The sequence below is a fragment of the Eptesicus fuscus genome, chromosome 1 (assembly GCF_027574615.1).
Source record: "Eptesicus fuscus isolate TK198812 chromosome 1, DD_ASM_mEF_20220401, whole genome shotgun sequence".
In the NCBI taxonomy this organism is placed as follows: domain Eukaryota; kingdom Metazoa; phylum Chordata; class Mammalia; order Chiroptera; family Vespertilionidae; genus Eptesicus; species Eptesicus fuscus.
The window spans coordinates 894,902-915,051 of record NC_072473.1 but is presented as its reverse complement, the minus strand read 5'-3'; the positions used below and the strand labels follow the sequence as shown (position 1 = coordinate 915,051).

Genomic DNA, 20,150 nt, shown 5'->3' with positions numbered 1-20,150 from the left:
GGCCCCCTCCCCCAGCCCCCTATGCCCCCCTCTACCCCAATGGGGGCGTGGCCAGCCGGCCAACCTGCCTCCCCCAATGGATCCGATCAGGGGCGGGCTGGCTGGCCAACCTTCCCGGCCACCCCCACCCCCCCACCCCACCCCCGCCTCCCGGCCTATCGGCCCCCATGGGGGATGGGAGGGAGGGGAGGAGGCCCCCCGGACCTCACCCCAGCTCCAATCCGTGCACCCGGCTTCCAGCAAATCTATAAAATCACCTCCTCTTTGATCCCAGCCGCCCTGGGTGCAGAAAAACCGGTTTCCGAGATTAATTCCCAAAAAAAAGAAAAAAAAGAGAGAAAAAGGTGAATTCCCAGAAGGCCCTGGGGGTTAAGCAGATTAGGGGGGGGCGGGGAGGAGCCCACGGGGTGCCGATGTCACAGCTCCGCGGGCCGGACTCGGGGCCCGGATCGCTGGGGGCAAAGTCCACCCATTGCGTCCGGATCGCGAGTCCCATGGCGCCGAGGGGACCCGCCTCGCCCGCCGCCAGGTGCGCGGGACCCCAGGGGCGCAGGCCGCACCGGGTGGAGGTGGATGCGAAGGAGGGAGTGGGGAGGGCAGCCCCCAGGGCGAGCGTGGGGGTCCCCGAGAGAGAGGAGCTGTGGGCGTGGCTAGAACTCACCAAAACCCAGCTCGTGGCCTGGTGAGGGGCGCGCCCCGAAACCCCTTGGGTAGGGACCGTGCCCCGCCCCAGGGGGAGAAGGAGAAGGAGGAGAGGGAGAGAAAGGAGGAGGGAGAGGCGGAAGGGAGGAGAAAAAAGCGGAGAAAATCCCAGAAAGGCGCCCCTGGGTCCGCCCCCAGCTCTCCAAGACACGCCTCCGTGCGCCCCTCCCCTGCGCGCGGCCCGGAACCGCCCCACCCCCGCTGTCCTGGGCACTTTGGGTGCAAACCCCGTGGGGTCCCCTTTTCCCCGAGCGCGGCTGTCTCCCCGACAAACCATGGTGACCCCCTCCTCGCATCTCGGGAGTTGGGCCCCTCACCTCCCTCCAACCCTCTCTCGCCACGACCCGCCCCCCGCGCGCCCCAACCCCCAACACTAAGAGACACCCCATCCCGCCTCGTGTCCCCCTCCCCGCAACCCTCGCCAAGACTCAGCCAGGGCGCCCCTAGCCACGTACCCCCTCTTCTGGGCCCAGCGACGAGCTCTCTGGCCACGCCTCAGTCCGGGTCCCCCCCCCCCCCCCCCGCCCCCCTTCGCATGGCACGTCCCCCTGAGCGTCCGAGTGGCTGATTTCGCAACCCTGGCGAAATCGGAGAATGGGGACCCCCCCGCTCCCGCCCGGATGAGCTGGAGCTTACAGCCCAGAGCCCGGGAATGAGGATCAGGGCCATCCTGGCGCCGGGTCCCTCCCGAGTTACAGCGCGAGGGGGGCGCCCGGGATCCCTCCGGTGCGTTCCAAGGGCCTTTACGCACAGTCGCCTGCGCGCTCTTGGCGCCGTAGCGCGGTAACTGTGTATTGGAAATAACTGTGCCATATTCCCCCCAACCCGGTCTGGTCTGGGGGTGCTTTTAATCTCTCTCTCTCTCATCCTTTTAATACGTAAATATCCCTCTGCCCCGGGCATTCGCGGGCCCGCCTTCCTCATGGCGCAGGCGGAACTGCCCGGATTCTTGGAGACTCCGCCCAGGAAAAAGGAGGTGCGGGCAGTCGATGCCAGCGCCCCACCTCCTGGCCCGCCCCCCAGTGTCCGAATTGCTAAGCGGTTAGGGTAGGAGGCGCCTGCATTCAAACAGAAACCCAAGCTTGGCACGCGCGCTCGTGTTCCGCGGTGTGCGTTTTTACGCAAGCCACTGGCACAAAAGGGACCCGCCATGGGCGCAATCCCGCGGCAAAGCCTGAATGAAGCGGAAATGCAATTTGCCTGCAGGGAGAGCTGGTGAGAGAGGGCGAGTGTTCGTTTGTTAACGTAAAAAACAAACAAAAAAAACATTCAAACCTGTAAAGCTTTTTTGTGAGTGTATTTGAGCCACATGGTTGACAAAAATCGCTGGGAAGCAGAATCTCAACGTATTGAGATAATGTTCCTGAGAAGGGCGGTTTCTCGCCGTTTTATTTCATTTCATTTTATTTATTTTAAAAAATATATATTTTATTGATTTTTTTACAGAGAGGAAGGGAGAGGGATATCGATCAGCTGCCTCCTGCACGCCCCCTACTGGGGATGTGCCCGCAACCCAGGTACATGCCCTTGACCGGAATCGAACCCGGGACCCTTCAGTCCGCAGGCCAACCTCTATCCTGATTTCAGAGAGAAAGGGAGAGAGAGAGAGAGATTAACATCAATGATGGGAGAGAACCATGGATCAGCTGCCTCCCGCACACCCCCCACTGGGGATCCAGCCCCCAACCTGGGCATGTGCCCTTGACCGGGAATGGAACCCGGGACCCTTCAGTCCACAGGCCGACGCTCTATCCACTGAGCCACACCGGCCCGGGCTCACCTTGTTTTAGAGACAACACTATCCAAGGAGGGAATATAAGTGGGTTCTTATGGAATCCATTGGGGATGGATTAAGGAGGCGGGAGAGAGCCAAGCGAGGAAACCTCTGGGATTGGATGGAAAGTGGAATGATTGACACATAGTTTTTTTTTACTTAACTGGGTGCAGGACTCTTAACAGTCCACGGTGAACTCAGGCCCTGGCCGGTGTGGCTCAGTGGATAGAGCGTCGGCCTGCGGACTGAAGGGTCCCGGGTTCGATTCCCGGTCAAGGGCATGTACCTTGGTTGCGGGCACATCCCCAGGTGGGGGGCGTGCAGGAGGCAGCTGATGGATGTTTCTCATTGGTATTTCTAACTCTCCCTCTCCCTTCCTGTCTGTAAAATCAGTAAAAAATATATATATATTTAAAAATAATACAACGTAAGCTTTAAAAAAATTAAAAAAAAAAGACAATAGACTCATTCACGATCTAAGTTGATCTTCATCAGGGAAGATACTGGTGTTCACCTAAAAAAAAATAAAATAAACCCGTAAAGTATTTTTGTGAGTTTATTGGAGCCAAACGGTCGACAGATGCCGGGAAGCAGAACCTCCACGGATGGAGAGAAGGCTCCGGAGAAGGGCGGGTCACGTCTGTATTTATACGTTGCGATCAAAAGAAAGGGACGCAGGTGGGTGACGTGAAGTCCATTGGGGATGGATTAGGGAGGCGGGAGCAAGCAGAGAGGGGAAACCCCTGGGATTGGATGAAAAGGAAAATGACGGACACATACTTAGGCGGGTGCAGGGACAATGAACATGATAATGAAGGCATCTGTGGTCTCTTTTATTTTTAAATATATATTTTATTGATTTCAGAGAGGAAGGAAGAGACAGAGAGAGAGAGAGAGAGAGAGAGAGAGAGAGAGAAACATCCATGAGGAGAGAAACATCCATCAGCCGCCTCCTGCACGCCCCCCACTGGGGATGTGCCCGAAACCAAGGTCCATGCCCTTGACCGGGAATCGAACCCGGGACCCTTGAGTCCGCAGGCCGACGCTCTATCCACTGAGCCACACCATCTAAGGCAGGAATTGGTGGTCTTTGTCCCGGCCCCCAACACCTGAGGCTGTGCCCCTAGGGGGTCCGGAAAAAGGGGAAGTTACCAGTCACCCCGACATTTCAAGGGTGTGTCATCCTAGAGGCAAAAAGACAGACGGGCTCCGTGAGGGTGAAGGTTGACCTTGTCAATGACCTTGACGGCCCAGGAGGTGACTCCCCGCCGTGGACTGCTTTTCGCTAAAGTTTAAGGTCAGACCATCCTTTGGGGCGGCGTCAGGTCTCTGGGTTTGCGAGACCCGCCACGCGGGCCTCCCCGGAGCCGGTCGGGTCAGCACCTGACCCCTTTGCGTCTAGCCCAGGGGTCGGCAAACTCATGAGTCCACGGAGCCACATATCAACAGCACAACGACTGAAATTTCTTTGGAGAGCCACATTTTTTAAACTTAAACTTCTTCTAACGCCACGTCTTCAAAATAGACTCGCCCAGGCCGTGGTGTTTTGTGGAAGAGCCACCCTCCGGGGGCCAGAGAGCCGCACGTGGCTCGCGAGCCGCGGTTTGCCGGCCACGGGGACTCTCGGCCTTGACCTCGGCCTCTCTGCTTTTCCTCTCCAGGGGCTCTTGGCCGGTTCTGGCCGCCCTGTGTTTGCTTCTGAGGATTGGCCAGTTAAAAGCGGGGGATGCTCTCCAACCGAATCTCCTCCTCATCATGGCGGATGACCTTGGCATTGGGGATCTGGGTTGCTATGGGAACAACACACTGAGGTACCATATGGGCTGGGGAGGGGTGTGTGTGTGTGTGTGTGTGTGTGTGTCTTTGGCTGAAGGATCCATCGAAAACCTGCCTGGAGCCGGGCCGGCGTGGCTCAGTGGTTGAGCATCGACCTGTGAACCAGGAGAAGATCAGGGTTCGATTCCTGGTCAAGGGCACATGCCCGGGTTGCAGGCTCCATCCCCACCCAGTAGGGGGCGTGCAGGAGGCGGCCGATCCATGATTCTCTCTCATCATGGATGTTTCTCTCTCTCTCTCTCTCCCTCTCCCTTCCTCTCTCTGAAATCCATCAAAATATATATATATTATTATTTTTTAAAATATATTTTATTGATTTTTCACAGAGAGGAAGGGATATATTATTTTTTAAAATATATTTTATTGATTTTTCACAGAGAGGAAGGGAGAGGGAGAGAGAGTCAGAAACATCGATGAGGGAGAAACATCCATCAGCTGCCTCCTGCACGCCCCCACCTGGGGATGTGCCCGCCACCAAGGTACATGCCCTTGACCAGAATCGAACCCGGGACCCTTCCGTCCGCAGGCCGACGCTCTATCCACTGAGCCACACCGGTCAGGGCAGTGGTCGGCAAACTCATGAGTCCACAGAGCCAAATATCAACAGCACAACGATTGAAATTTCTTTGGAGAGCCACATTTTTTAAACTTAAACATCTCCGAACGCCACGTCTTCAACACAGACTCGCCCAGGCCGTGGTGTTTTGTGGAAGAGCCACCCTCCAGGGGCCAGAGAGCCGCATGTGGCTCGCGAGCCGCCGCGGTTTGCCGACCACTGAGTTAGGTCCTATGTATATACTAGAGGCCCGGTGCACGAAATTTGTGCTAGGGGCTCGGCCCTCATAGCTGCAGTGGCTTGCCTCGGCCCTTGCAGCCCTGGCTTCATCCAGAAGGTCATCCGGAAGGTCGTTCGGCTGTCTGGTCTAATTAGCATATTACGCTTTTATTATTATAGATTATTGACTTCAGAGAGGAAGGGAGAGAGAGAGAGAGAGAGAGATAGAAACATCCATGAGGAGAGAGAATCATGGACCGGCTGCCTCCTGCACGCCCCCTACTGGGGATCCAGCCCACAACCCGGGCATGTGCCCTTGACTGGGAATCGAACCCTGACCTCCTGGTTCATAGGTCAAAGCTCAACCCCTGAGCCAGCCCGGCCTGGCTGCAGAGATCCCGTTTCCAACTAAGGTTCGTGTAGTGTAGACGCCTTTCCATGCACGGACCGGCTGAGGTGGGTGCACGCCCCCTTCCTGGCGGTGACATGCGTGTGGTTTGCTCAGGACGCCCAACATCGACCGGCTTGCGGGAGAAGGCGTGAGGCTCACCCAGCACCTGGCGGCCGCTCCCCTCTGTACCCCGAGCAGAGCGGCTTTCCTGACCGGGAGACACGCCTTCCGATCAGGTGGGTGTCGGGTCGGGGGTACGACCGCGAGAAGGGCAGATAGCTGGATGGATGGATAGATGGATGGAGACATAGATGATGATGGATGGATGATAGATAGATAGATAGATAGATAGATAGATAGATAGATAGATAGATAGATAGATAGATAGATAATAGATGATAGATAGATAGATAGATAGATAGATAGATAGATAGATAGATAGATAGATAGATAGATGATAGATGATAGACAGACATATGATAGATGGATAGATAGGTAAGTAGATAGATAAGAAGAATGAATTGGTAGAAAGATGATGGATGGATGGATAGATAGATAGATAGATGATAGATAGACACACAGATAATGAATGATTGATAGATGATGAATGGATAGATAGATATATAGATGATGGATAGATGATAGATAAATAATAGGTAGATAGATGATAGATGAATGGATAGACATATGATAGATGGATAGATAGATACATACTTAGGTAGGTAGGTAGATAAGATGAATGAATGTATAGAAAGATGATGGATGGATAGATAGATGATGGATCAATAGATAGATGATAGGTAAATACATAGATGATGAAAGATGTATAGATGATGGATGGATAGATATATACACAGGTAGAAATAGTACATAAATGGATAGATAGATAGATGGGTAGATAGATAGATAGGTAATAGATGAATGGATAGACAGATGATAGATTGGTAAATAGTTGATGGATGGATAGACAGATGATAGATGTGTAGACAGATGAATGGATAGATACATAGATATGTAGATAGATAAATGAATAGATAGACATATAGGGGATGGATAGATAGATACGTACAAAGATAGGTAGATAGATAAGATGAATGAATGGATAGAAAGACGATGGATGGGTGGATAGATCGATGATGGAATGATCAATAGATAGATGATAGACACATAGATGATGAAAGATGGATAGATGATGGATGGATAGATAGATGATGGATAGATGATAGATAGATAGATAATAGGTGGATAGGTAGATATATACATAGATAGGTAGATATAGAAGATGAATGGATAGATAGATGATAGATGGATAGATAGATGAATGGATAGATACATACCTATGTATACACATACATAGGTAGATAGACAATAGATGGATGGATATATAGATGATAGATTGGTAAATAGTGGGTGGATGGATGGATGGGAAGGAAGGAAGGAAGGAAGGAAGGAAGGAAGGAAGGCCAACAGACTCTCTCCTGTGAAGGCTCAGGGATTCTCACCCACCACATGCTGGTAGGACCCCTCCCCCAGTTGTGACAACCCAAACCAATTCGAGACCCTGCATGAATGAATGGATTGATAGATGATGGATGGATGGATGAATTGATAGATGATAGATGGGTAGACACATGGATGGTGATAGATGGATAGATGATGGAAAGATAGATGTTAGATAGATAGATAGATAGATAGATGATAGATAGATAGATGATAGATAGATAATAGATAGATAATAGATGGATAGATACGTACATAGGTAGATATAGTAGATGAATGGAGAGATAAAATATAGATGGATAGATAGATTATAGATGGATGATAGATGGATAGATGATAGATAGATAGATAGATAGATAGATAGATAGATAGATAGATAGATAGATATAGATAGATGATAGATAGATAGATAGATAGATAGATAGATAGATACATAGATAGATAAATGAATGGGTAGATAATAGATGGATAGATACGTACATAGATAGGTAGATATAGTAGATGAATGGAGAGATAAAATATAGATGGATAGATAGATTATAGATGGATGATAGATGGATAGATGATGGAAAGATAGATAGATAGATAGATAGATAGATAGATAGATAGATGATAGATGGATAGATGATAGATAGATAGATAGATAGATAGATAGATAGATAGATAGATAGATGATAGATAGATGAATCCCCATCTGATCCTACCCCAGTGCCCCCAACAGACACCGTAAGCCCTCTCTCTGCTCTACCCGCCCCCCCCCCTCAGGCATGGACGCCAGCGACGGATACCGGGCCCTGCAGTGGAACGGGGGCTCGGGGGGGCTCCCCGAGAACGAAACCACCTTCGCGAGGATCCTGCAGCAGCGGGGTTACGCCACAGGCCTCATAGGTACTCACGCTCCTGTCACGCGTGACGGGTCACCTCGGAGACCAGTGATGGCAAGAACCGTGTTCCCACACGGGAGAGAGATCAGGGGTCAGAACCAACATTTGGTGCTGGATCTGGGTGACTTCTCTCTCTCTTTTTTTTTGTGTGTTTATACACTGAGTGGCCAGATTATGATGATCTCTGAACGCATAATAATCTGGCCACTCAGTGTGTGTATATATATTTTGGAGGCCCGGTGCATGAATCCGTGCATGGGTGGGGTCCGGCCAGCCTGGCCAGGGGGCGGGGACGTGGGCGGTCGGCCGGCCTGCCTGCTGGTCGAACTCCTGGTCGAGGGGACCATTTGCATATTAGCCTTTTATTCTATAGGATGTACACGGAGCGGCCAGATGGTTATGCGTTCAGAGATCATCATCATCTGGCCACTCTGTATATATATATGTATACATACATATATATATATATATACATATATATACATACATATATATAGACACACTTATATATATGTATGTATACATATATACATACACATATATATAAAATAAATATACCTATATAAAATATATACATATATATATATATACACACACACATATATATACTTATATATGTGTGTGTATATATAATGGAAAACATAATCAATATATAAAATATAATAATAGGATATATATAAAATAATCTATCCTATCTAATAAAAGAGTCATATGCAGATTGACCATCACTCCAACACACAAGATGGCTGCCCCCATGTGGTCAAAGATCCTGCCCCCATGTGGGCACAGATGGCCAGCAGGAGAGGGCAGTTGGGGGCAATCAAGCCTGCAGGGGAGGGCAGTTAGGGACGACCAGGCCTGCAGGGGAGGGCAGTTAGGGGTGACCAGGCCTGCAGGGGAGGGCAGTTAGGGGTGATCAGGCTGGCAGGGGAGCAGTTAGGCATCCATCAGGCTGGCAGGGGAGTGGTTAGGGGGTGATCAGGCTGGCAGGGGAGTGGTTAGGGGGTGATCAGGCTGGCAGGCAGAAGCGGTTAGGGGCAATCAGGAAGGCAGGCAGGCAAGCAGTTGGGAGCCAGCAGTCCTGGATGGTGAGAGGGATGTCCCAGATTGAAGAGGGTGCAGGCTGGGCTGAGGGACACACACCACCCCCATGCACAAATTTCGTGCACCGGGCCTCTAGTAAATAAATAAAATAGCGCTGGTGTGATCATAGGGATGCCTCCATCCTTTCTGCCTGGTGTTGGGGGGTTCGTGTCACTTATGGCCTGCAGGGGAGGGCAGTTAGGGGCGATCAGGCCTGCAGGGGAGGGCAGTTAGGGGCGATCAGGCCTGCAGGGGAGGGCAGTTAGGGGCGATCAGGCCGGCAGGGGAGGGCAGTTAGGGGGTGATCAGGCCGGCAGGGGAGGGCAGTTAGGGGTGATCAGGCCGGCAGGGGAGAGCAGTTAGGGGCGATCAGGCTGGCAGGGGAGGGCAGTTAGGGGCGATCAGGCCTGCAGGGGAGGGCAGTTAGGGGTGATCAGGCCTGCAGGGGAGGGCAGTTAGGGGCGATCAGGCCTGCAGAGGAGGGCAGTTAGGGGCGATCAGGCCTGCAGGGGCGGCCAGTTAGGGGCGATCAGGCCTTCAGGGGAGGGCAGTTAGGGGCGATCAGGCCGGCAGGGGAGGGCAGTTAGGGGTGATCAGGCCTGCAGGGGAGGGCAGTTAGGGGTGATCAGGCTGGCAGTGGAGGCCAGTTAGGGGCGATCAGGCCTTCAGGGGAGGGCAGTTAGGGGCGATCAGGCCGGCAGGGGAGGGCAGTTAGGGGCGATCAGGCCAGCAGGGGAGGGCAGTTAGGGGCGATCAGGCCAGCAGGGGAGGGCAGTTAGGGGCAATCAGGCCGGCAGGGGAGGGCAGTTAGGGGCGATCAGGCCAGCAGGGGAGGGCAGTTAGGGGCGACCAGGCCTGCAGGGGAGGCCAGTTCGGGTTCGATCTGCTCCCGCCTCCAGGAAAATGGCACCAGGGCGTCAGCTGCCAATCCCGCGGCGACCACTGCCACCACCCCCTCCGGCACGGGTTCGACTACTTCTACGGCATGCCCTTCACGCTGGTCAACGACTGCCTCCCCGGCCGGCCCCCCGAGGTGGACGCCGCCCTGAGGGCCAGGCTGTGGCGTCTCACCCAGTGGCTGGCCGTGGGCCTCCTGACCCTGGCGGCCGGCAAGGCCTGGGGGCTCCTGGCCGTGCCCCGGGGGGCGGTCCTGGGGGCGGGCGGCCTCCTCGTCCTCTTCTTCGGGGGCTGGTACGCCAGCTTCGGGTTCGTCAGGCGCTGGAACTGCCTCCTGATGAGAAACCACGAGGTCGTCGAGCAGCCCATGGATTTGGGGAGAAGCACGGGGCTTCTGCTGAAGGAAGTCGTGTCCTACGTAGAGAGGTATTTCCGCCTCCGTCGTTGTTCCTTCTTCTTGTTATTGTTACGAGAGGCCCGGTGCACAAAATTCGTGCACGGGAAGGGGAGGGGGGCGTCCCTCAGCCCAGCCTGCACCCTCTCCAATCCGGGACCCCTCAGGTTTAGGGTTTGGGCCTAGACCGAGAGTCGGACATCCCTCTCGCAATCCGGGACCGCTGGCTCCTAACCGCTCACCTGCCTGCCTGCCAGATCACCCCTAACCACTCTGCCTGCCTGCTCACCCCTAACTGCCCTCCCCTGCCAGCCTGATCGCCCCTAACTGCACTCCCCTGCCGGCCTGATCACCCCTAACTGCCCTCCCCTGCAGGCCTGATCGCCCCTAACTGCCCTCCCCTGCCGACCTGATGGCCCCTAACTGCCCTCCCCTGCCGGCCTGATTGCCCCTAACTGCCCTCCCCTGCCGGCCTGACCGCCCCTAACTGCCCTCCCCTGCCGGCCTGACCGCCCCTAACTGCCCTCCCCTGCCGGGCTGATCACCCCCAACTGCCCTCCCCTGCCGGCCTGATCGCCCCTAACTGCCCTCCCCTGCCGGCCTGATCGCCCCTAACTGCCCTCCCCTGCCGGCCTGATCGCCCCTAACTGCTCTCCCCTGCCGGCCTGATCGCCCCGAACCCCTCTGCCTGCCTGCCTGATCACTGATCGGCTGCCTCCTCCTGCACGCCCCCTTCTGAGGATTGAGCCTGCAACCAGGGCATGTGCCCTTGACCGGGAATCGAACCCGGGACACTTCAGTCCGCAGGCCGACGCTCTATCCACTGAGCCACCCCAGCCAGGGCATTGTTCTCTTTTCTTTTTCCTTTTTTTAAAATATGTTTTTATTGATTTCAGAGAGGAAGGGAGAGGGAGAGAGAGATATAGGAATATGGACGATGAGAGAGAATCATGGACCGGCTGCCTCCTGCACGCCCCACACCTGGGGATCGAGCCCGCAACCTGGGCCTGTGCCCTTAACCGGGAATCGAACCCGGGACCCTCCAGTCTGCAAGCCGACGCTCTAACCACTGAGCTTCACCAGCCAGAGCCCTTGTGTATGTATGGGTTCCCACTGCTCAAGTCTCTACTTGGAAATCCTGGATCCATCAGCATTGAAACAGACGCCGTTGCCCTGGCCGGTGTGGCTCAGTGGATAGAGCGTCGGCCTGCGGACGGAAGGGTCCCGGGTTCGATTCCCGGTCAAGGGCATGGACCTCGGTTGCGGGCTCATCCCCAGTGGGGGGCGTGCAGGAGGCAGCTGATGGATGTTTCTCTCTCATCGATGTTTCTGGCTCTCTCTCCCTCTCCCTTCCTCTCTGCAAAAAATCAATAAAATATATTTTTTTAAAAAGAGAAAGAAATAGACGCCATTATATTTGAAGGGTATTTTTTTTTCTTTTTTTTACTTTTTTCCCCCAGAAATAAGCACCGGCCGTTCCTCCTCTTTGTCTCCTTGCTCCACGTGCACATCCCCCTGGTCTCCACGGAGGAGTTTCGGGGGAAGAGCCGGCACGGCGCGTACGGCGACAGCGTGGAGGAGATGGACTGGCTGGTAGGTGAGTGGAGGCCCGACCCGGCCGTCCTCGCTCCTGGCCTCGGCGTTAAAGGATGGTGGCAGCCCGGCCGGCGTGGCTCCGTGGCTGAGTGTCAACCTGTGAACCAGGAGGTCAGGGTTCGATTCCCGGTCAAGGGCACATGCCCGGGTTGTGGGCTCGATCCCCAGTCGGGGGCGTGCAGGAGGCAGCCGGTCCATGATTCTCTCTCCTCATCGATGTTTCTCTTTCTCTCCCTCTCCCTTCCCTCTCTGAAATTAATAAAAATATGTTTAAAAAGAAAAGAAAAGAAATTATCTTCTATAGCCCGGTTGGTGTGGCTCAGTAGTTGAGCTTTGACCTAGGAACCAGGAGGTCAGGGTTCGATTCCCGGTCAAGGGCACATGCCCGGATTGTGGGCTCCATCCCCAGTAGGGGGCGTGCAGGAGGCAGCCGGTCCATGATTCTCTCTCATCATGGATGTTTCTCTCTCCCTCTCATTCTCCCTTTCTGCCTAAAATCGATCTATACTAATAAAAGGGTTATGTGCTCATTAAACCGGGTCAACCAACCATCTTCCCGACGTCCGACTTCCTTCCAGACAAAGCCGTGGTGGTGGGGGCCGAGGCGGAGGCAGTTAGGGGTGAGATCAGGCTGGCAGGGGAGGGCAGTTAGGGGCGATCGGGCAGGCAGGCAGGTGAGCGGTTAGGGGCCAGCGGTCCTGGATTGCGAGAGGGACGTCCGACTGACCGTTTAGGCCCGATTCCTATACCGGCCGTCGGACATCCCCCGAGGGGTCCCAGATTGGAGAGGGTTCAGGCCGGGCTGAGGGACACCGCCCCCTCCTGTGCACGAATTTCATGCACCGGGCCTCTAGTAAAATATATATTTTTTTAAATAAAGAAAATAAAATTTTAAAGTTACAGTAAGTAGACATGCAACAGAGAGACCCATGGAAAATATCCGGCTGGCGTGGCTCAGTGGTTGAGCGTCAACCTATGAACCAGGAGGTCAGGGTTCGATTCCCGGTCAAGGGCACATGCCTGGGTTGTGGGCTCCATCCCCAGCAGGGGGCGTGCAGGAGGCAGCTGATCCAGGATTCTCTCTCATCATGGATGTTTCTATCTCTCTCTCTCCCTTCCTCCCTGAAATCAATAAGAATATATTTAAAAAAAAGAAAGAAACATAGATGAGAGAGAAACATCCATCAGCTTCCTCCTGCACGCCCCCTACTGGGGATGTGCCTGCAACCAAGGTACATGCCCTTGACCGGAATCGAACCCGGGACCCTAAAGTCCGCAGGCTGACGCTCTGTCCACTGAGCCACACCAGCTAGGGCTAAATTTTTTTAAAAATTGATTTTTAGAGAGAGAGAAAGGAAGAGGGAGAGAGAGAGAGAGAAACATCCATGAGGAGAGAGAATCACGGACCGGCTGCCTCCTGCACGCCCCCTACTGGGGATCGAGCCCGCAACCCGGGCCTGTGCCCTTGACCTGGAATCGAACCGTGACCTCCTGGTTCCTAGGTCGACGCTCAACCACTGAGCCACGCCGGCCTGGCCCCCAAATCGATGCTGTCTGATCAACTTTGTCCTGATAATGTTTCGTGTTTTCGTGAAGGTAAAATCCTCGAGGCCGTGGACGAGAACGGGTTGAGGAATTCGACCTTCACCTACTTCACCTCTGACCATGGGGGGCATTTGGAGGCCCGAGATGAGGAGATGGGCCAGCTGGGCGGATGGAACGGGATATACCGAGGTGAGACCCGTGGGCACGGTTGAGGGTTCGAGAACGGATCCGCCCGGTGAGCCCCACCAGTGAAGGTGGGAGATGAAGGGAAAATAAAGAAATAATTAGGCTCAGCCCTGACCGGGTGGCTCAGTGGATAGAGCGTCGGCCTGTGGGCTGAAGGGTCCCGGGTTCGATTCCAGTCAAGAGCACATGCCTGGGCTATGAGTTCGATCCCCGGTTGGGACGCGTGTGGGAGGCAACCAATTGATGTGTCTCTGTCACATGGATGTTCCTCTCTCTCTTCCTCTCTCTCTCTCTCTCTCTCTCTCTCTTCCCCTCCCTCCCTCTCTTCCACTCTCTTTTTTCGTATTCCTTTTTTTAATAATGTTACATGCAATAAACATTAATATTTCAAGAAAAACTATTTTAAATATTGTAATGTTATCTACACTAATAAAAGAGTAAGATGCAAATTGACCGTACCTTCGCGACGCCCACCAGCCAATCAGGAGTGAGTATGCAAATTAACCCCAACAAAGATGGCGGGTTAATTTGCATATGCTCTGGGCCTCTGAGCAGCGTGGGAAGGCGGGAAGGCGGCTCAGGGCCGGAGCGAAGGCGGTGCTGGCAGCCTGGGGAAGGAAGACCCGTTCTAGCATGAATCTTTGAGCATGTGGCTCAGTGGTTAATTTTTTTTAACTGATTTTGAGAGAGAGAAGAAGGGAGTGGGGTTAAAAAGATTTTTAGAAACATATATATTTTTATTGATTTGGGAGAGAAAGGGAGAGAGAGAGAGAAACATCCATGAGGAGAGAGAATCTTGGACCGGCTGCCTCCTGCACGCCCCCTACTGGGGATGGAGCCTGCAACCCAGGGATGTGCCCTTGACCGGGAATCGAACCCTGACCTCCTGGTTCATAGGTTGACGCTCAGCCCCTGGGCCACTCCATTTGGGCAAAAAGATGTTTTAGTTGATTTTTTGGAGAGAGAGAGAGAGAGAAAGAGAGAGAAAGAGAGAGAGAGAGAGAGAGAGAAGCATTGATGTGAGAGAATCATAGATCAGCTGCCTCCTGCTCGCCCCCTACTGGCCATCAAGGCTGAAATCGAGGCATGTTCTCTGACCTGGAATCGAACCGGCGACCTCCTGGCTCACGGGTCCACAGCCCCACCACTGAGCCACACTGGCCCGGCATGTCCTATGTCTTGAGAGGATCACAAAGACCCGCCGGAATCCCAGGGGGAGGGGATGTTGACTCCCCCCTGCTGGTGGGGGGCATTACAAGGTTCTGGAACAATCGCTGTGGCCGATTTGGGGAGACACAGACTCCCCAGGGGTGTCCCTGTGCGGGTGGGTGTCCGCGCGCCCACAGGTGCACCCAGGGGTGCGTCTAGACCTCAGAGTCCTAACCATGTCATCTCCTTGCAGGTGGGAAAGGCATGGGGGGCTGGGAAGGCGGGATCCGTGTCCCCGGGATATTCCGGTGGCCCGGGGTGCTGCCCGCCGGCCGGGAGGTCCACGAGCCGACCAGCCTGATGGACGTCTTCCCCACCGTGGTGCAGCTGGGGGGCGGAGAGACGCCCCAAGACAGGTGCACGGGGGACGAGGCCCCCTGGCCGCTCATTCCTGCATCATCTAGTCACCGTCTCTCATCCCTCTATCCATCATCTCTCATCTCTCATCTCTCATCCATCTATCATCTATCTATCATCTATCTCTATCATCCATCCATCTATCATCTATCTGTCTGTCTATCTATCATCTATCATCTATCTATCTATATCATCTATATCATCTATCTATCTATCTATCTATCTATCATCTATCTCTATCTATCATCTATCTATCTATCTATCTATCTATCCATCTATCTATCTATCTATCATCTATCTATCTATCATCTATCTACCTATCGATCTATCATCCATCCTTCTATCTATCATCTATTTGTATATCCATCTATCTGTTATCTATCATCTATCTATCTCTATCATCTATCTGTCTATCTATCTATCTATATATCTATCATCAATCTATCTATCATCTATCTATCATCCATCTATCTGTCTATCTATCATTTATCTTTATCTATCATCTATCTATCTATCTATCTTTCTCTATCATCCATCCATCTATCATCTATCTGTCTATCTATCTATCTATCTATCTATCTATCTATCATCTATCCATCTATCCATCTAACTATCTATATCTATCTATCTATCTATCTATCTATCTATCTATCTATCTATCTATCTATATCTATCTATCTATCTATCTATCTATCTATCTATCTATTATCTATCTATCATCTATCTATCTCTATCATCTATCATCTATCTATCTATCTATCTATCATCAATCTATCTATCTATAATCTATCTGTCTATCATTTATCTTTATCTATCTATTCATCATCTATCTATCTTTATCATCCATCCATCTATCATCTATCTGTCTATCCATCTACCTATCTGTCATCCATCTATCATCAATCTATCTATCATCTCTCTATATCATCTATCATCTATCTATCTATCTATCTATCTATCTATCTATCTATCTATCTATCATCTATATCTATCATCCATCCATCATCTGTCTATCATCTATCTATCATCAATCTATCTATCTATCTATCTATCTATCTATCTATCATCTATCTATCATGCATGGAAAAAGGTTTCACGTTGAGGGGGAGGAACCTACAGCATGAGGACACTAAACAATTCTCACGTCTTCAATGTACAAGAGCGCTCAAAGCTTAATGTGAAATAGCCACACTCAGTCAAACATGAGGTTAAATAAAATGCGGGGTCAAGCCAGGCCGGTGTGGCTCAGTGGTTGAGCATCGACCAATGAACCAGGAGGTCAGGGTTCGATTCCCAGTCAAGGGCACATGTCCAGGGTTTGGGCCCGATCACCAGTAGGGGGCGTGCAGGAGGCAGCCGATCCATGGTTCTCTCCCATCATGGATGTTTCTATCTATCTTTCTCTCTCCCTCTCTGAAATCAATCAAGATATATTTTTAAAATAATAAAATTAAATTAAAATTAAAAACAACAAAAGCAGTATGTACCTTGCTCAGCTCTCTTATCCATCTATCTATCTATCTATCTATCTATCTATCTATCATCTATCTATCTATCTATCTATCTATCTATCATCTATCTCTATCTATCTATCTATCATCTATCTATCTATCTATCTATCTATCATCTATCTCTATCTATCTATCTATCTATCTATCTATCTATCTATCTATCTATCATCTATCTATCTATCTATATCTATCTATCATCTATCTATTTATCATCTATCTATTTATCATCTATCATCTATCTACCTACCTACCTACCTATCTCTATCTATCTATCTATCTATCTATCTATCTATCTATCTATCATCTATCTATCTAATTATCTATCTATCCATCCATCCATCCATCCATCCATCCATCCATCCTAGAGGCAGCTCATCTCTGCTCCCCTGACTGTCATCTATGGGGTGGGGGGAGGGGGTCCCCTGAAGCTTTGGGGGTTTATTCCCAGATGCAAGAACAGCCCGGGTGGCCTTGGTCTGATTCCTTCCTGTTGTCTCGTCCCTGATCAGGGTGATCGATGGCCGTAGCCTGGTGCCCCTGCTGCAAGGAGCTACTGAGCACTCGGCACACGAGTTCCTGTTTCATTATTGCGGGAAATACCTCCACGCGGCACGCTGGCACGACAGGGACAGTGAGTACAGGCCTTCCCGACTCGGTGGGGGCTGGTGCCTGTCGGGGTTCTCTGGAGAAAAGGAACCGAGAGGGAAGGTGAGTGGGTGGGTGCATAGATAGATGGGTGGATGGGTGTGGGTGAATAGACAGATGATAGATAGATAGATAGATAGATAGATATAGATAGATGATGATAGATGATAGATGATAGATAGATAGATAGATGATAGATAGATAGATAGATAGATGATAGATAGATAGATAGATAGATAGATAGATAGATATAGATAGATAGATGATAGATAGATAGATAGATAGATAGATGATAGATAGATGATAGATAGATAGAAGATATAGATAGATAATTACATAGATAGATGATAGATAGTTGAGAGATGGTGACTAGGTGATGCTAGATAGATAGTGGATGGATGGATGGATGGATGGATGGATGGATGGATGGATGGGTAAGATGGATAGATAGATGATAGTTGAAAGATGGTGGCTAGATGATGTATAGATAGATGGATGGATGCATAGATAGGTAGGTAGGTAGATGATAGATATAGATAGTGCACATCAGAGTGACCGGTTATTTTGCCAGCCTGATTGATGCCTAACTGCCCTCCCCTGCCAGCCTGTTTGCCCCTAACTGCCCTCCCCTGCCAGCCTGTTTGCCCCTAACTGCCCTCCCCTGCCAGCCTGTTTGCCCCTAACTGCCCTCCCCTGCAGGCTTGATCGCCCCCAACTGCCCTCCCTTGCAGGCCTGGTCCCTCCCAACTTCCCTCCTCTACAGGCCTGATCACCCACAACTGCCCTCCCCTGCCAGCCTGTTTGCCCCTAACTGCCCTCTCCTGCAGGATTGATCACCCCCAACTGCCCTCCCCTGCAGGCCTGGTCCCTCCCAACTGCCCTCCCCTGATGGTCTGGTCCCTCCCAACTGCCCTCCCCTGCAGGCCTGATCCCTCCCAACTTCCCTCCTCTACAGGCCTGATCACCCACAACTGCCCTCCCCTGATGGCCATCTTGTGTCCACATGGGGGCAGCCATCTTTGACCACATGGGGGCAGCCATCTTGTGTGCTGGAGTGACGGTCGATTTGCACATTAGCCTTTTATTCGATAGGATGGATGTTGGTGACCGTTCCCCAGTTCTGGGCCAGGTGTTTCCTGACCAGCCGGTTCTTGCTACCCTGACCGCCTGCCTCCTGTTTGCCTGCAGGCGGCCGACTCTGGAAGGTCCACTACGTGACGCCCACATTCCACCCCCAGGGCGCAGGCGCCTGCCACGGCCACGGCGTGTGCCCCTGCTCGGGGGACGGCGTGACCCGGCACAGCCCTCCTCTGCTGTTTGACCTCTCCAGGGACCCCTCGGAGGCCCGGCCCCTGTCCCCCGACACCGAGCCGCTGTTCCACGCCGTGGTCGCCAGGGTGGGCGAGGCCGTGGAGGAACACAGCGCGACCCGGACCCCCGTGCCCGCACAGTTCTCCCTGAGCCACATCCTCTGGAAGCCGTGGCTGCAGCCCTGTTGTGGGACCTTCCCTTTCTGCTCCTGCAGCCAGGAGGGAGGCCCCAGCGAGAGGTGACCGCCCCCCCCCAGCCGGCGTGGCTCAGTGGTTAGAGCATTGACCTAGGAACCAGGAGGTCATGGTTCGATTCCCGGTCAAGGGCACATGCCCGGGTTGGGGGCTCCATCCCCAGTAGGGGGCGTGCAGGAGGCAGCCGGTCCATGATTCTCTCTCTCGTCCTTGATGTTTCTCTCTCTCTCTTCCTCTTCCTTCTTCTCTCTGAGATCAATAAAAATAGTGTTTTTTTTCAATGACACAAGCAAATCTATAATGATAAAAGTGTGCCCTGGCCGGTGTGGCTCAGTGGATGGAGCGTCGGCCTGCGGACTGAGGGGTCCCGGGTTCGATTCCTGGTCAAGGGCATGTACCTTGGTTGCGGGCACATCCCAGTAGGGGGCGTGCAGGAGGCAGCTGATGGATGTTTCTCTGTCATCGATGTTTCTAACTCTCTATCCCTCTCCCTTCCTCTCTGTAAAAAAAATCAATAAAATATATTTTTAAAATAATAATAATAATAATACAAGTGTAATATGCTGATTAGACTGGACAGCCGAACGACTTTCCAGACGTCATTCTGGACATCCTTCCAGATGAAGCCGTGGTGGCGGGGACCGAGGCAGAGGTAGCTAGGGATGATCAGGCAGGCAGGCGAGCGGTTAGGGGCGATCAGGCAGGCAGGCAGGCCAGTGGTTAGGAGCCAGCAGTCCCGGATTGGGAGAGGCCCTGCGGGATCGGGCCTACACCGGCAGCTGGACATCCCCTGAGGGGTTCTGGATTGTGAGAGGGTGCAGGCCGGGCTGAGGGACACCCTCTCATGCACGAATTTTGTGCACCGGGCCTCTAGTGTTTTTAGAAAGGAAGACAAAAGAAAAAGAAAAAGAAATAGCAAATGACATAGAATTCAGGGTGGCATTTAAAAGCGTAGCTGGATGCAGCTAGCTGCAAGCCGTGTGCAGTTGGAGGGTGAAAATGGGAAGCGTTATCCTGTATAATAACAGCCTAGTAGGCTAAGTGTCCCATCGACGGGTCAGCCATTCAACCAATCAAAGCATAATCCTATATAACAGGGGTCCTCAAACTTTTCAAACAGGGGACCAGTTCACTGTCCCTCAGACCGTTGGGAGGGCCGGACTATAGTTTAAAAAAAAACTATGAACAAATTCCTATGCACAAGGCACATATCTTATTTTGAAGTAAAAAAACAAAACGGCAAAAACACCTGCCTGTGGCCCGCGGGCCGTAGTTTGAGGACGCCTGCTATATAATAAGAGAGAAACGTGTAAATGGACCGTACCTCCGCTACGCTCACCAGCCAATCAGGAGTGAGTAT

General features: G+C 52.1%; 1 protein-coding gene across 1 annotated transcript; it reads left to right on the top strand.

Moving 5' to 3' along the window:
• The first annotated feature begins 437 nt into the window (after nt 1-437).
• On the top strand, nt 438-18,948 carry LOC129150073 (arylsulfatase D-like). The gene is made up of 10 exons (XM_054720266.1): nt 438-529; nt 4,138-4,287; nt 5,593-5,714; nt 7,744-7,866; nt 9,845-10,268; nt 11,697-11,833; nt 13,429-13,566; nt 14,966-15,128; nt 17,150-17,271; nt 18,474-18,948. The coding sequence occupies exons 1-10, from the start codon at nt 495-497 to the stop codon at nt 18,836-18,838; spliced, it is 1,779 nt and encodes a 592-aa protein (XP_054576241.1). The 5' UTR covers nt 438-494; the 3' UTR covers nt 18,839-18,948.
• Nucleotides 18,949-20,150: the final 1,202 nt, after the last annotated feature.